Source organism: Poeciliopsis prolifica, unplaced genomic scaffold, assembly GCF_027474105.1.
Source record: "Poeciliopsis prolifica strain line A6 unplaced genomic scaffold, Auburn_PproV2 SCAFFOLD132, whole genome shotgun sequence".
NCBI classification, from domain to species: domain Eukaryota; kingdom Metazoa; phylum Chordata; class Actinopteri; order Cyprinodontiformes; family Poeciliidae; genus Poeciliopsis; species Poeciliopsis prolifica.
Genome location: NW_026562507.1, coordinates 67,304 through 83,970, shown reverse-complemented (window position 1 = coordinate 83,970; position 16,667 = coordinate 67,304). Strand labels below are relative to the sequence as shown.

General features: G+C 41.2%; 1 protein-coding gene across 7 annotated transcripts in view; it reads left to right on the top strand.

The window, feature by feature from the left end:
* Window positions 1-16,667, top strand: part of LOC129355366 (rho GTPase-activating protein 21-like) — a 114,890-nt gene that overhangs the window by 53,240 nt on the left and 44,983 nt on the right. For 6 of the 7 annotated variants that reach the window (XM_055024895.1, XM_055024894.1, XM_055024896.1 and 3 more), the window contains exons 3-7: window positions 7,883-7,913; window positions 11,749-11,844; window positions 13,407-13,485; window positions 13,562-13,622; window positions 14,811-16,227. In XM_055024895.1, coding sequence (XP_054880870.1) covers window positions 7,883-7,913; window positions 11,749-11,844; window positions 13,407-13,485; window positions 13,562-13,622; window positions 14,811-16,227 — 1,684 coding nt within the window. The remainder of the gene's footprint in view (window positions 1-7,882; window positions 7,914-11,748; window positions 11,845-13,406; window positions 13,486-13,561; window positions 13,623-14,810; window positions 16,228-16,667) is intronic. The other variant, XM_055024893.1, reaches the window with a different exon arrangement.

Here is a 16,667-nt window from a genome sequence, read left to right as displayed (position 1 = left end):
TGAGATCTGTCAGACCCTTGGTGTATTTGACTTTGATATCCCTGCTGTAGGCAGACTCATCCCCCCCTGTGATGAGATCCACTACAGCTGTGTCATGTGTACTTTGATGGATTGAAACATAATAGTGTGTGTACAGCTTGAAGAACAGAGGGATCGGCACACAGCCCTTTGTAGAGACAGTACTGATTTTGATGGCTGGCCATCAAAATTATGGCCCCCATGATTTTGGGGGGCCCATCCTGACTCTTTGCTTGAAATTTGTCAGGAAGTCTATAATCCAGCAACAGGTGGAAGAGCGGATTCCTAGGTGTGCCAGTTTACGCACTAAAAGTCAGGGAGGATGGTATTGAATGCAGAGATGAAATCAAAGAGGTGAGACTAGACATCATGCAGGACAGTGGCGACAGCATCTTGAGTTGAAAATTGCATTTATATGTGTTTTTGCTATGTTGAAGTGTAGAGTGTAATATAAAGTGTGCCACATTTCTGAGCAGTGGCTGGTTCAGCTAATTAAAGGGAAGTCAGTGCTACATGAATTAATGTGTGAAATAAGCTATTGATTTCTTTTCGTCTGACCTCTTGCAGGTCCTTCAATAACAACTTAGACTACAAATCTTCTGGGCACCGGAAACTGTACAGGTCTCATCCAGTGTAGAGCAGAAATAGTCAGTCTTACCTCGAGGCATGGCTCTGGTTCTGGAACCAGTCTGGAGAGGGCCTGGATGTACTTCCACTCTGGAGTTGCCCATGGTGAGAGGTTCCAGGCATGAGTGGGCATACTTGTTGCTCCCCATCTCAGGTTGTACCCGGGTGCACGAGAGAGTAGCCTCCCTCTGCCTACGGGTGGGGCGATGGGTTCTGACTGTCGTTTCTGCTTACAGTTCAAATTACCCACCCTTCCTGGAGTCCTCAGAGGGGGTACTGGAGAGTGCTTGGCACCAGGATACTCTAGGCTGCAGTTCGATGATCGACTTTGTCATCATTTCATTGGATCTGCGGCTGTATGTCACTCGGGTGAAGAGAGGTGCGGAGCTGACCACTGACCATTACCTGGTGGTGAGTTGGCTCCGGTGGCGGGGGAGGATGCATATTGAGGGACTGGTTATACCAGGTTGTAATTCATCTTTTACTTTATCAGCTTATGCTGATGATGTCATTATTTTTAAAAGTCAGGAAGTGAATAATTTAGGTAGAATTGTTGATTTATTTTGTAAATTGTCAGCTGTTCGTGTCAACTAGGCTAAAAGTGAGGCTCTGGCCATAGGAATTTACCTGAGTGGGCTTCCTTAACTTCCAGGTGGTTTCAAATGGAAAAGAGGTGGTTTGAAATATTTTGATGTATATTTAGGAGATGTGGACACAGAAAAATAAGATTGGGATGGAGTGATTGAGAAAGTGGAGGGAAGGTTAGAGAAGTGGAGATGGTCGTTACTGGAGATGTCTTATAGAGGGAGAGTTCTCATTATAAATAATTTAATTGCTTCCCTTTTGTGGCACAAGTTAGCGTGTTTGGAACCACCTGCTGGATTACTTAACATAATTCAATCTTGTATGATTAAGATTTTTTGGGATGACAAACATTGGGTATTCCAGGCGGTGCTTTTCTTACCCAAAGAGGAAGGTGGACAAGGATTGGTTCATCGAGAGAGCAGAACTGCTGCGTTTACACTACAGTTTATTCAGAAATGTCTAATGGGAGGGAGGAGGTTGTTTTGTGGAAGCCAATAAAAAGTATTATTTTGAAAAGAGTAGGAGGTTTTGGTTTAGATGTTTCTTTGTTTTTGTTAAATTGTAAACTGTTATTTTTGTATGAAATGCCAATATTTTACAAAAACTTATTTAGAACATGGATGATTTTTGAGTGGAAAAGACTGGAACCAACTGTGTCTTTGTTTTAGCTTCTAGAAGAACCTTTAATTTTCGAGGCACGTTTTCCTTTAGAAGATAGAGCTGAATTGTCAAGCAGACTGCTTCAGAATAAGGTTCTAAAACTAAGACACATTGTGGAGACGGCTGGACCAAGACTTCAAAACACAGAGGTGACAGCTTATTTGCTTGGGTTAAAATCAATTTGAGTCATGAGGACTATTTTAGACCTGTGGCTTGGAAAATTGACTTTGGATGAAAAGCAGATGCTGGTGGACTTTTGTAATGGAGCAGAAATCACTGATTCTACAGATCCGTTTCCAGAAATAGGACTGAATATTGATTTCTCAGAATTGTCGGGTCCCCTTCTGATTACTCAAAAAGATTGTATTTTTTACATGTCAAATGGAAAATGTTTGTATAAATTGGCTGTTCAAGGGTTAAATAAGAAACAAATAGGTGGAAGAACTGATACTGTGTGGAGGGACAGGTTTGAAGTAGGAGATAATCAGAAACCATGATGGAAAGTTTTTTTTATAAGCCCCCTTGAGTAAGAGGGTAAGCAACCTTCAGTGGAGGATTTTGCACTGTACTGTGAGTGTTAACAGTTTTGTGGCTAAATTTAGAAAAAATATTAATGAATTATGTCATTTTTGTGAAAAAACAGAAACTACTTTTCACATGTTGAATGTAAACGAATTTCACCATTGTTTGTTTTGTTAGATGTTTTTAAAGAATGTGGTGTTTATTTGTCTGAAGTAGCTTTTATATGTGGTGCAGGTGTACAAAAAAGGAATCTAGTTATTGGAATTTGTTACAAAATTTTATTGGACAGTGTTATGTACTTTGGGGCACTTTATAATTATTTTTATGCACAGGAGGCATATGCGTCTTTATCGGTGGCTGATAGCCTTAATTTTGATAAAGTTAAAAGAGCTATTTTGCGAGCATATGAATTAGTGTGTGAGGCATATCGCCAAAAATTTCGCAGATTGAGAAAACATTATAATCAAACTTATGTAGATTTTGTTATAGATAAAGAAATTCTCTTTGATCGTTGGTGCGCTGCTAAAAAGGTTGAAAATTTTGTACAACTCATTTTAAAAACTGCTTGCCAGAGAAAGTAACCACCTACTTGACTGAAAATAATGTGGCAGATGTGTCCAAAGCTGCAGTGCTCGTTGACGAGTACATGTTGACGCATAAAGGTAATTTTGAGCGATCACGTCTTTAATAAATTTGACAGATCTGAACATAGCAGGAAGGTGGGAACAAAACCTGCTTCAGTTGTAGAATCAGATCTTCCTGCTGCTCTTAGTAGTGTTGAAAGTAAGTCAGTTCATGAGGTGGACTTAAAACCTAATGTCACATGTTTTTATTGCAAAAAGACGGGCCACATTGTGGTTGATTGCCCGGTTTTAAAGAAAAAGAACGCTAAACCGGTCGCTCTAATTGAAACAGTGAATCACTATGCCCAGTCACCTTCAAACAAAAAGTTTTGTGAATATGCTGATTTTAAGCCTTTCGTTATGGATGGGTTTGTTTCAGTGTCTCCTAGTGGTGAGAAAATTCCTATTAAAATCTTACGGGACACTGCTGCTTCTCAATCCTTTGTTTTGGAGAGGATTTTACCGTTAAGTGGTGGCACTGCTATTGGTTCAGATGTGCCAGTTCGTGGTTTTGATATGCAGGACATTGGGGTTCTTCTGCACAAAGTCGTGATCCAGCCTGAGCTGTGGTCTGATGACACTGTGGTTGGAGTGAGTCCTAGTTTTCCAATATTGGGCGTTTCCATGATCATGGGCAATGACTTGGCTGGGGGTCGAGTGTTAGTTACTCCTGACGTTACACGAGTCCCGGTGTTGCGCACGTGTCCAGATGAGCTTGCTTGTACATTCCCTGACGTGTTCACGTCATGCGTAGTTACGCGCGCAGCACTTAAGCGTCAACAAGAGAACAAGACGGATGACTTGGACTTGAGTGACAGTTTTCTATGCAACACTGAATCCGAAAATGTTCCACTAAGTACAAAAAGAGTGGAGGAGAACATGGTGGATGCAAATTCTCTGTCATTGTCTAAACAGCAGTTGATGGAGCTTCAAAAAACTGACAAAAGCTTAATATCATTGTTTAACAACGCAGAAACTGATAAGCCTGATTTCTTGAATGATGGTCGTAAGTGGACGCCTTTAAATATCTCCCCTGTTGAAGAGTGGAGCGTTGTGAAACAGATTGTTGTCCCAATCCCATATTGAAAAGAGATTTCGCGATTAACGCATGATAACCCACTAGCTGGTCACCTGGGCATAAGGAAAACTTATGATCGCATTTTGCGTCATTTTTTTTTTGGCCAGGTTTAAAGAGTGATGTTACGCGCTACTGTAATTCGTGTCATTTCTGTCAAGTATCTGGAAAACCCAATCAGACAATTCCTGCCGCTCCATTGTATCCCATTCCAGCCTTCTCTGAACCATTTGAACGAGTGCTGGTTGTCTGTGTGGGTCCGTTGCCTCGAAAGCAGGGAATAAGTTCTTGGTAACAGTGATGTGTACCTCCACTCGTTTTCCAGAGGTTTTTCCAGTGCGTAAAATATCTACGCCAGGAGTGGTGAAGGCATTAACGAAGTTTTTTTCATTGTTTGGTTTACCTTGGGTGGATCAGACTGACCAAGGTTCTAATTTTATGTCTAAAGTATTTGCGCAAGTTTTGAAACAACTTGACATAAAGCTCTGTCATTCCAGCGCTTATCAGTCAGGGCGCACTCGAGCATTTCCATCAAACGTTAAAAACAATGCTTCGCACCTACTGTTTGGAGTTCGAAAAGGACTGGGATGAAGGTGTACATTTACAACTTTTTGCTATACGGGAGGTGGTTCAGGAGTCATTAGGGTTTAGTCCGTCCGACTTGGTTTTTGCTCACACAGTTCATGGTCCTTTAAAGCTATTGAAAGAGACCTGGTTGTGTGAGAAAGGTGACCAAAATTTATTGGACTATGTTAGTAACTTTCGACTGAAGTTGAGCGGTGCGTGCGAGATAGCCAAAGAAAACCTTCAAGCTGCACAGGCTAAAATGAAGTCTTTATTTGACAAAAAGCAACCATGAGAGTTTTTGAGCCTGGTGACAAAGTTTTAGTATTACTTCCGGTTCCTGGTTCCAGCTTACACGCATGTTACAGTGGCCCTTATGTGATCAAGAGGAAAGTCGGAGATAGAGATTATGTGGTCTCTACTCCTGATTGAAGGTGTGCGTCACGTCTATGTCATGTTAATATGCTAAAATTGTACATCGAGCATACGCCCCCTCTGACTAAAGTGGTTAGTTGTGTTTCCAATGAGCAACCAGACTCATGCGTTGGAGCAGGTGCGAACGCACGGGAGGAGCTGTCCAGTGCTGAACCTGAAGGTGACGTATTTTTCCGTTATGCCTCTAAAGGTCAGTTTCCAAATTTGGAGGTGTTGGAAAACTTACCTCTCTTGTTCTCTCACCTTGATTTTTCCAAGCAAGCTGATGTCATTACTTTGATAAAGTTTTATAGGTCGTTGTTTGCAGACATTCCCACTCAGACTCGAGTGCTCAGCCATGACATTGATGTTGGTGATTCCAAGCCAATTAAACAACATCCTTACAGAGTGAACCCGGACAAGAGAGGCCGTTTGAAACCGCAGGTGGAGTACATGGTGAAACATGGACTTGCTGTTAGGAGTAGTGCGTGGAGTTCGTCGTGCCTCCTCACTATTAAAGCCAATGGAGAGGACCGTTTCTGTACGGACTTCAGGAAGGTAAGTGGGGTGACTAAGCCGGATTGTTATCCACTGCCACATACGGAGAACTGTGTAAGACCATGTGGGGGCTGCCCAGTTTGTTACCAAGCTGGATTTGCTGAAGGGATACTGGCAAGTACCCTTAACCGCGCAAGCTCAGAAAATTTCCGCTTCTGTTACACCCGATGATTTTCTTCAATATACGGTGATGGCTTTTGGGATGCATGTTTCAACGGTTAATGAATGTGGTTTTGTCCGGTTTATCATTTTGTGAGGCTTATTTGGATGATTTGGTGATTTGTTCTTCTACATGGTCTGAGCACATCGAACATGTAAAGTCTGTTTTTGCGCATCTGAGTGAGGCTAATTTGACTGTTAACCTTTCCAAATGCCAATTTGGTCTTGCGACAGTGACCTATCTTGGAAAAAGGGTGGGGGGAGGTCAAGTGCGCCCCATTGAGGCTAAAGTAGAGGCTATTTTGTCTGTGCCAATACCCACCAGTTGTACTGAGCTGCCACGGTATCTGGCTATGGTTGGTTCTGTAAAAACTTTTCCTCCGTTGCTGCCCCTATAACAGACATACTTAGTCCTAAAGTAGTGTTTATTTGATCTGATCGGTGTCAATCTGCTTGTGAGCAAACTAAACATCTACTTGTTAAGGCGCCGGTGTTGTCTGTGCCTCGCTTTGGATGTGCTGTTTAAGTTGGCTGTGAACACGTGTGATTTGGGCGTCGGAGCTGTCCTTTTACAGGATGGTTCTGATGGGGTGGAACATCCGGTTTCTTATTTTTCCAAGAAACTGGACAAGTATCAGAAATGGAACTCCACCATTGAAAAGGAGACACTGGCGCTGGTCTTGGCTTTAGAGCACTTTGAGGTGTATGTAGGCGGTTCCTACATACAGCGGACCTGTGGTGGTTTTCACAGACCATAATCCTTTAGTTTTTCTGGACCGCATGCGTAACAAAAATTGCCGTTTGATGGGCTGGTCTCTACGACTTCAATCTTTTAATATCTTAATCCAGCATGTTCGTGGTAAGGACAACGTAGTGGCAAATGCACTCTCATGTCGCTAGTCTTGTTCTATTCGTTCTCTGAATCCCCATTTAGAGTCTTTGGGTGGGGGTGTTATGTACTTTGGGGCACTTTATAATTATTTTTATTTTTCTTAAATAATTTTGTATTGCCTTTTAGTTGAGTGATTTTGTGTTTAATTGACTTTAGTGTAGTGATGATTCTTTTTTGTAGTTAATTTGGTTTTTTGTGGGCGCTTGGACTGCCTATAAATAGGCTGGGTTTACGACAATTGAGAAGCCACCCACCCGCCCTGCTGCTCTTCCACTTGCTCTTCCACCACCAAGACAGAATGCATCCTGACGAGACGCGCATGACTTCGGCGGCCATTGGACATAGCTGATGCCTCCAGCCTGTCATGGGGGCATTTTGTTAGCCTTTGTTTCTTCATTTTGGTAATTATTTTGGCCTGGTGAGACCGGTTGTCCTGTTTTCGATTATTTTGTTTCAGTATATTACTTTTCTTTTTTCAGTCCGGTACTAGCAGGGGCTTCGAAGGCCCTGTATAGGGTTGGCCCCCTGCTGTACCGTTTTGTTCTTTTGGGCCGGCTCACCAGGTCCACCTTTCTGTTGAACTTTTGGAATGTTTTTTTTTTCCCCTTTACTTATTTTTTTGGGACACGGGAAAAAGGGTCTTTTCTTCCTTTACAGGAAATTGAAGTAGAGAGGAAAACGAAAGATTAAGGGAGTTTAAAAATAAACTAGTATTCTTGAATCCTTTGCCTGTGTGTCCTTAAATATGTGGTGGACGTAACAGACAGGCAAAATTTTCCATTTATATTTGTAGAAGAAATAAATTGAATGGAGTTTGGGGGAAAAAGGTCAATAGGTAAAAGGTCAATGATGGTAAAAAGTAAAGTCAAAGCAAAGTTTATGTTTTTTTCATAACATAAACTTTCATAACATAAACTTTCATAACATAAACATAAAAAATTCAGTTAATAACTTAACTGAATTTTTATATTTGTGGTGCTTTAATAATGTTCTATGATCTGTGGTTGATAAAAAGCTAGTTTCAATTTATTGTTTGCGTGAATGTTGAAGTGAACAATGTTAAAATGTATTTTTTTGTTTGAAAAATAAATGTGGTGTTAAAAATAATAAACATCTTTCTTGCCTTCTTTCTTCTTTATTTCTCTCTTTCTCTCTGTCTCGCTTTCTTTCTTGACTTTTCCACAGGATAGAGAAAATGATAATTTACCAGGAAAAGGTGAGTGTTTTATGTCCTGTTGCCTTAGAGAGCAAGAACTTTAGATTTGGCACCACTTGTTAGCAAAGGTCTTGCACAAAACCTTGATTTTGTTTTGGTGCTTGTTGCCTTTATTTTGACCATACAGCTCTTAATAACAAGTATTATTATATATTAACCTAACCCACCTTAACACTTTCTGGGTCTGATAAAATCTGGCCTGGGTGTAAATGATAATGAATGTGAATAAACTTCCAGGACAAAATAACTACATCTGTTTCTGTAAATAACCCCAAGTTAAACTCCTTATTTGTATTGTTGCCTTTATTTTGTTTTGTTTTTGTAGTATATGGTTGACTTCTGGTTTTTGATGTGATGCTTTTATTTTGATGAGAGAGCATCTGATTTTTTATGTTGTGGAGCAGCAGCTTAGCAGCAGTTTTATAACACTGGGTATAAATTTTGTTACAAAAAATTTATCTTGTTTGCAGCCCTCTTGATTGAGGCACAAGGTATGTTTATTTTGTAAATAAGGATATTTCTAATATTGATTGGTTGGAATTATGAAATTGCTTTATTGAAATCAAATAGGGTATAGTTTTTGAATCAGGTACTTTAGTAGTGAATGTTATTTTTAGTTTTCAAACACTACGGTTATAAGAGCATGATTTGTGGCTTACACTGTCTTTTTCGTGTGTGTTTGTGCATGCAGCAGTTAAGGTGAAACTCATGGTTAACTTCCAATAAACCTGGCTGTTCTTTAGTAAAGCCACAATCTTTCATTTGGGGGGTCTGCTACAGTTTATATTCTGGAACTACACATTGGAGAAGTTGTTAGGTCAGTGGCTTTGCAGCATCAAAATCTTTTGATTGCATCCATCTTAAGAATGAGTTCTTCCGTGTATTCTGGATTCCTCCCACAGTCTAAAAATATTCTTATGGGGTTAGTGGTCTCTCTAAATTATCCCTTGTTATGATATTGTGTTGTTGTATTTGTTTGTCTAGTTGTTTTGGTATTTATTTATAAAAAAAATTAAGTGGAAAGGCATAATAAACCTTCCTGGGAAGGCAGCAGCTTTAATTTTGAAAATAAGTGTACTTATTTTAGGGGGAATATTTAGAAGCAGGGGTGGAGGAAAAGTTATGACAATTCCAAAGGCCCCTGACCAGACAACAGACTGAGAAAAACATTAGACAAGGACCCGACGAGGAACAAAAGACACAGGTCGGATTAAATACACTGAGGGTCCTCAGGGAAATAAGACACACCTGGGAGTAATCAAGGCTGAAGACAGGACAACAGGAAGACTCAGAAGACACAGAAACTCAAAATACACACACAAAAAAACCATGGAACATGACAATTGTGTTTTCTAAGATTAAATGTTACTCCTCCCAGACCAAAAAGCACACATCTATATTGCCCTATACACCCTGCATGAAATGGTCCATTCCTGCTTTGAGTGCTTGACGGTGATGGTGTTCAGCAGTGTCAGTGGTAGACAACCACTGCGACTGCCACAGTTACTATGCTGCTAAGAAAAATAATAAAGGTGGGTTTTCAAAAAGATAGACAGAAAGAAAAAGGTAAAAGTGTCAATTTGTTACCCAGTTTTTCTCCAAGAGAGATTAATAGACTGTGTGAGGTTATCAACCGTTCAGCATAGATAGCTTAGCTACAGAATATTGTTTGCCTCCATTTCACCAGCATTTAATGAATTAAGGAAATAAATTACCAACTTATTCATATATTTAACTTGTACCTGTACCTTTTACCACTTAACAACAGGGGAGTCAGTCAGAAGCAGCTCTAACCCACATCCCTTCTGACCTGCCCTCTCCTCAGTGAAATTAAAGCTGCAGTATGTAACTTCAATATATATTAAAAAAATCCCTTCTCACCCATTGCGGGTGGTTCTTATCCTCTGAGCTCGGGTCCTCTACCAGAGGCCTGGGAGTTTGAGGGTCCTGCAGTATCTTGGCTGTGCCAAGGACTGCTGCACATTTCTGGACTGAGTTGTCTGATGTTGTTCCTGGGATCTGTTGTAGCCATTGCTCCAGTTTCGGGGTTACTGCCCCGAGGGCCCCCGATGACCACAGGCACCACTGTATATGTATATATATATGTCTCAGACAACGGGGAACAGAGGTTCAGGTGCCAGAGGTACCATCATGGGAGGACAAGTCCCTACATGGGATGTACCACCAGCAAATAACCCAAGTGGCTGATATCAGTAAATCCTACCATGGCTGGCTGGAAAAACTGGACAAGGACAGCACAGAGGCCCTCATCCTGGCCGCCCAGGAACAGGCCCTAAACACCAGAGCAATAGAGGCCCAGATCTACCACACCAGACAAGACCCAAGGTGTAGGTTGTGCAAGCAGGGGCAAGATACTGGCAGGGAAAGCGTACATGGAACGACATAACCTAGTGGTAGGCATAGTGTACAGAAACATCTGTGCAGAAAATGGACTGGAAACCCAAGATCAAAGTGGGAAACACCCCCAAAGGTGGTGGAGAACGCCAGAGCTAAGATCCTGTGGGACTTCCAGATCCAGACATTGTTGTAGTGGATAAACAACAGAGGAAAGCCGTTGTGGTAGATGTAGCGATACCAAGTGATTGCAACATCAGGAAAAAGGAGCACGAGAAACTGGAGAAATACCAGGGCCTCAGGGAGGAACTGGAGAGGGCCTGGAAGGTGAAGACTACAGTGGTGCCTGTGGTCATCGGGGCCCTCGGGGCAGTAACCCCCAAATGGAGCAGTGGCTACAACACACAGGAACAACATCAGACATCTCAGTCCAGAAATGTGCAGCAGTCCTTGGCACAGCCAAGATACTGCAGGACCCTCAAGCTCCCAGGCCTCTGGTAGAGGACCAGAGCTCTGAGGATAAGAACCACCCGCGGTGGGTGAGAAGGGAATTTTAAATTATATATATATATATTTGTTAAAACTGTCAATATGTTGTGACATGAGAGATAATCTGAGAAAAATCTATTTCCTCTGCCTTCTCTCAGTACTATCAGTACTATCTAGAAACAGCTAATCAGAGACAGGAGAGTTTTAGTCCTGTCCATCATAATCCATAGAAGAATACAATTCTGCTAATAGTTAAAAAATATGATGTTTGGCTGGTTTGTACTAAGTTAAATGTTGAATGTACTGGATCATTCTGACCTAGAAGTCAAGAAGGAAATCAGATTTAGAGCGATATGTAATAATGGTCACTACCCTGTTGTAAACATCCGTCTAGAAATATGTTGAAAGGTTCCAGATGTGAGCATTTCAGCAAACCGTGAGCCAAGGGATCAGAGAAGGAACTGGACTGGTTGAGAAATCCAGATAGACATACATGGACAGATTTGAGTATAAATACGCCCTGCTCTCTGAGAGAGTTGGGGATTTCTGTGAGACTATTGAGAACGTGATTTTTGCAAAGTTCGAGTGCCCAGAGCCCGCCAACGTTGGCCCACATAAAGCAGATGTGCATGGACTTTGGTGTGATGATTTGGTTTTGTTATTAGCCACCTTTCACTCCCCAATAATGTCCTAGTTCAAATTGAGAAGGTTGTGGATGTTTTAAACACAATGGGCTCAAGTAAAGATGGAGAACAGAGATCCAGAATGTTAGGATTATACAGTGAATTGTTAATTGTTTACCTCATTATAACTGTGCTACACATCCCATAATTATTCCTAAAGATGTATGTTAAACCAAACCTGCCTTACTGAGCCGTACAAAAGCCATAAAATAAGGAACAAAATTTCACTTTCTTATGTGGGGTCTGCTATGTCTATTTGGGTAAAAGTTCTCTGACCTGAAATGTTACATGTCTGTGTTTCTTTAAAGCGGAGAGTCAGCGAGCTTGCTTGGAGCCAATGGACACCATTTTTGTGAAAAGTGTGAAAGAAAATGGCCCTGCTCAACAAGCTGGACTGTGTATTGGTAAAATGCATGCATGAACTCACTCCAACTAAAGTCTGAAATAAATTTGGAATATTTAAGAGCCTGAGAGTTAATTCATAAAATGTTAAGTTTGATTAAAAAATATCATACAAAACATTTTTCAGGAACTTCGTTCAGTAAAAGAAGCACATGAATATAGCTTAGTTTCTTACATCATGTTTTCAAGCTTTATTTATTATTTTATTTTGTTATTTTGATTTTCTGCTTATAGTTAAAACCTTTAAATTTGAATATTACTTCAGACTAATGAAAAAAAAATAATCCAGAAGTAAAGTATTAGTTCTCCCTGTGCATGTGTGGGTTCTCTCCAGATACTCTGGCTTCCTCCCACAGTCCAAAATACGACTGTCAGGTTAATTTGTTTCTCTAAATTCTCTTTAGGTGTGAGTGTGCATGCATTGCTGTTTGCCCTGTGATACCACACACTAATTACCTCAGCTAATTACCTGAAAACACCTGCAAAGGTTTTTAAATCATCTCCCAGTTCAGTTCTGCAGGCTACACAATCATGGGGATGACTGCTGACCTGACAGTTGTCCAAAAGTTGACCTTTGACACTTGGCACAAGAGGGCAAGACACAAACATCATTACTAAAGAAGCTGGCTGTGCATAAAGTTTTGTGTTCAAACACATTCATAGAGAGGTGAAGGGGAAGAAAAGATGTGGTTGGAAAAACATGGACAAGCAATCAGGTTAACCGGATCCTGTAGGGTATTGTGAAACAAAACCCATTCAAAAATGTTTGGGAGATTCACAAAGAGCAGACTGCAGCTGGAGTCGGTGCTTCAAAAATCACCACACACAGATGTATAAAAGACAAAGGTTTAAGCTGCTGCATTCCTTATGTCAAGTCACTCTTGAACAAGAGATGACATCAGAAGCATCTTGCCTGGCTAAATACAAATAGGATTGAACTGGTGCCGAGTGGTCCAAAGTTATGTTGTCCGATGAAAGTAAATTTTGCATTTCCTTTGGAAACTAGAAAATTTTCCAAAGGAAATTTGGAAAATTCATCCCAGAGTCTGGAGGAAGAGAAGAGGGGCAGATAATCCATGTTGCTTGAGTTCCAGTCTAGTCTCCATAGTCAGTGATGGTTTGGGTTGCCATGTCATATGCTGGTGGGAGTTCACTGTGTTTTCTGAGGTCCATGGTCAATGCAGCCACCTACCAGGAAGTTTTAGAGCACTTCACGCTTCCTGCTGCTAACTAATGTTATGGAGATGCAGATTTAATTTTTCAACAGGACTTAGTAGCTGCACAAAGTGCCAAAGAACAAGTACTTGGTTTAAGGTCCATGGTATTCCTGTTCTTAATTGGCCGGCAAACTCACCTAACTCACAAACAGAGAGGATAGGCAGTATAAAGATAAAATGAGAAAGGCAACAGCATTAGTCATATATTCTATCTAAAGCCACAGTTTGTAGTTTACTGTGTTGTGTAGTAATGTGGAAATGGTAACACATTTTCAGTTTTCTCACTTTTCCACCAGATTTTTCTGTTTCAACTCTTCTTTGTATGTGTGTGCTTGTGGGTTCTCCAGGAGACCGACTGGTGAAGGTTAATGGGGAGAGCATTCTGGGGAAAACCTATTCTCAGGTTATCACACTCATCCAAAACAGGTGTGGATCTCATATTAAGGTTTTGATGTACATTCTCATTTCCATTCTAATAGCTGTTTTTCATGTTTTCATTCAGTGAGAACCTTTTGGAGCTCACTATAATGCCAAAAAATGAGGATGTGTTGCAGTTGGTAAGTGTGAGTATTGCCTTTCTATTTTATGCCTTGATTTTCTTTCCACCCTCTGAATGTGAGAAGCCATCAGTAAGCAGAGCTGAAGGAACAACTGGTTTCATTCAATAATAATGTGTTTATCAGCATAGCAGTTTGATGTTGTGTATTGACAACATCAATAAACAAGAATGCCTTCTAAAGATTTTTTTTCTACACTGTACAGTTTTTATTTTATCTTTATTAATTTCTGTGGCTATTATTTTGTACTGTTCAGTTCCTGCCAGGATAACTTAATTTTTCCACTTGTGGGATGAATGAAGGCTTATCTTATCTGAAATCTGTAAATAAAGACTGCCGATAATCAAAATTATAATCATTCCTTAACTTTAAACAGACAACATATTTCACAGTTTTTATATTGAATCAGAATTAATACCCTCAAGGATAAAAAAAGATAAGCCCCATTTCTTCTATGTGGCATTTTGCCTAAAAATATGAAGAATGTGTTCAGTCTTATGGATGGTAGTTGGGGAGGTAAACATTCCCACACACTTCATCCAAAGCCAAACAGTTGATGCGCAGTCACATGGTTTCAGGAGATTTGTATTCACTCTCTCTTTTCGTACTCTGCTCAGCTCACCTGATGCCCCTTTCCAGGATTCCCCCTCTATCCCGGCATCCTTTGTTTTGCTTTTAAGAAACAGCTACAGAGAGAAATGTCTGTAGACAGCCTCCTTCATGACGTTACATTTTCCATCCATGAGTTTGCAGCCATTTAACAGTTTTTGCAGGTAATTGGTGAAGAATCATACAAATGTACATAATTCCTGATGTACATTGAGGATAAACGTTCCTCAAAATTAAAAACCAGATAGTGGAAACAGACTGAAGAGAAATATAAACATTGCTATCTCTGCATGAAACATGACAACAAACGTCTGACCAATCAGACAACACTTTGCATATTAAGCAGACAACCCGAGTCTGGTGTTGAGTTTTGGCAGGCAGCTTGCCAAAACCATTCTCTGTGAACAGAATGCTCACAGAGAACGTTTTGCTTGATCAATTTTCAGCATCAATGCGAGCCAATTTGGACCTTCAGATGAAGTATGTTGGGACCAGTTTTGTTTGAACAACAAGAATATTTAATGAAAAGGAAATATGCTAGTTGGTTATGGTTTTCATTGTGTCTTTTTCCTTACACCTCCTCAGGTGTACTCCCAGAGTGTCAACTCCAAAGGTGTTAAACCGTACTCAGGTGAGATCCAGAACCTCCTGGAACCGCCGCATCTCAGTTCCCTGGCCTCCGGTGTGAGCTCCACCCTGCAGCACCCCACTTCCAACTCTCCTGGTCCTCTGGACAACTGGCCACACAATGGCAGAAGTGCCATCTCACCACGGGACAACCAAGCCCCTGCTACCTCTACCTCCACCTCAGGCCAACCACAGGCTCCAGAAGATTCCAGCAGACATTTTGCTCCACCATGGCAATACCAGGGCTGGAATTATGCAAGCCTGAATGCATTTGACTTCCATTTTGCTAACCATAATGCTGCCATTACCTCTGCAACGCTGCCTCCACCTCGAAGGAGTAGTCTGCAGACCTCTTCACGTGCTCACAGCAATGCACTCTACCACCAGGCTCTGTCAGACTGGTACTACAGCCAACCAGAAGCAGCAGAACACATTTCCCCCTGCCATTTAAGTGTATCTCAGAACTATCTAGCCGAGCTGCAGCTGGGTTCGCCACCCAGGCCCAGATTTATACCCAACCCTATGACCTTTGCAGACCACAGAAGAGAAACTTTCCTCCATCATCAGAGAGCAGCAGGTGTTAGGCATGACTCTTACTGGCTAGGTGGCTGTGGCACTAGATTGGGTACTGCTAGCAAATCATGCTCAGGGAGTCTGCTGGCAGCCTATGCTGAATATGAGCACAATTATGGCCGCTTCGTGGAAACACTGGCAGAAGCCTCAGCTCTGGTCTCACAACATTATGAACAGACTTCACCAAATTCCCAAATGACAAGTAAAAGAGGAGAGGAGAAGCAGAAAGCTCCAGAAGGACATGAACATAAAACTACAGTGATCCCCCCAGTGTTGGCTTCCCCCATTGTGTCACTTGGCCACATGCAGTCAGTTCAGCAGGTGGCAGAGCCCCAAACAAGAGAGTTGGAGGAAGAGGAAGTGGTAGGGTACAGAAGCTATAGCCCCTCATTTTCCCTCAAAGAGGGCAGTCTTCTCCAGCAGGCCCACTCTTTCAGAGAGCCTGCTTACAGTGGCCCTCACCTCAACTCGGGGTCTGGCACCAGAAGAGAGGGTGCCTTTTCCCGTCTCCAGTCTACACCTGCACCTCTGACTTTAGATGAGAAGACGAAGCAGCTAAGGGATGACAGAGAGGTCATCTCCTCTGTATCCCCAGTTCAAGAGGTGGTCCTGAGACAAAGACCCCTGTTTACCTGTCAGACCCCCTTTCAGGCTAACTCCACTCCCACCATATCACCGGAAGCATCTGGTTGGATCCCTGCAGCCAAAACAATTCCTGTCCCTCAAGAATCTGGGTCCAGCTGTAGAGTTAACGGTAGTCTTGCCCATGCCTTTAATTCCCTCTCCTCCATTCCTTTCATAGGTTAGTAGGTTTCTCTCTGTCACGAGCAACACACAACTTTCCATAATACATACAGAAGAATCTTCAAAATGTCCTAGATCATACTTTTGGTCTGTACAGTATATAGTATCTGTGGTCAGGTTTATGTATTGTCTTGTGGCATCATCAGTCTTCAACAGAAGCTATGTTGTTTGTTGCTGAAGAACTTTTTATTATTTTTCACCATAATTACAGAGCTGTAAATATCTAACCTCCACATTCTTTTTCAGCTTTTTGGGTGACCTTAAATGTTTCAGTTTAACAAACAAATGTTAATATCAGACAAAAATAACCTGAGTAAAGTAAGCTAATTTCTATAAGTTCAATAATTTATTGAAGCTGCAATAGGTACCTTTTATAAAAATATTTTTTTTACGGTTACTATATATATATCTTTATATACAGTATGATACAAATAATCT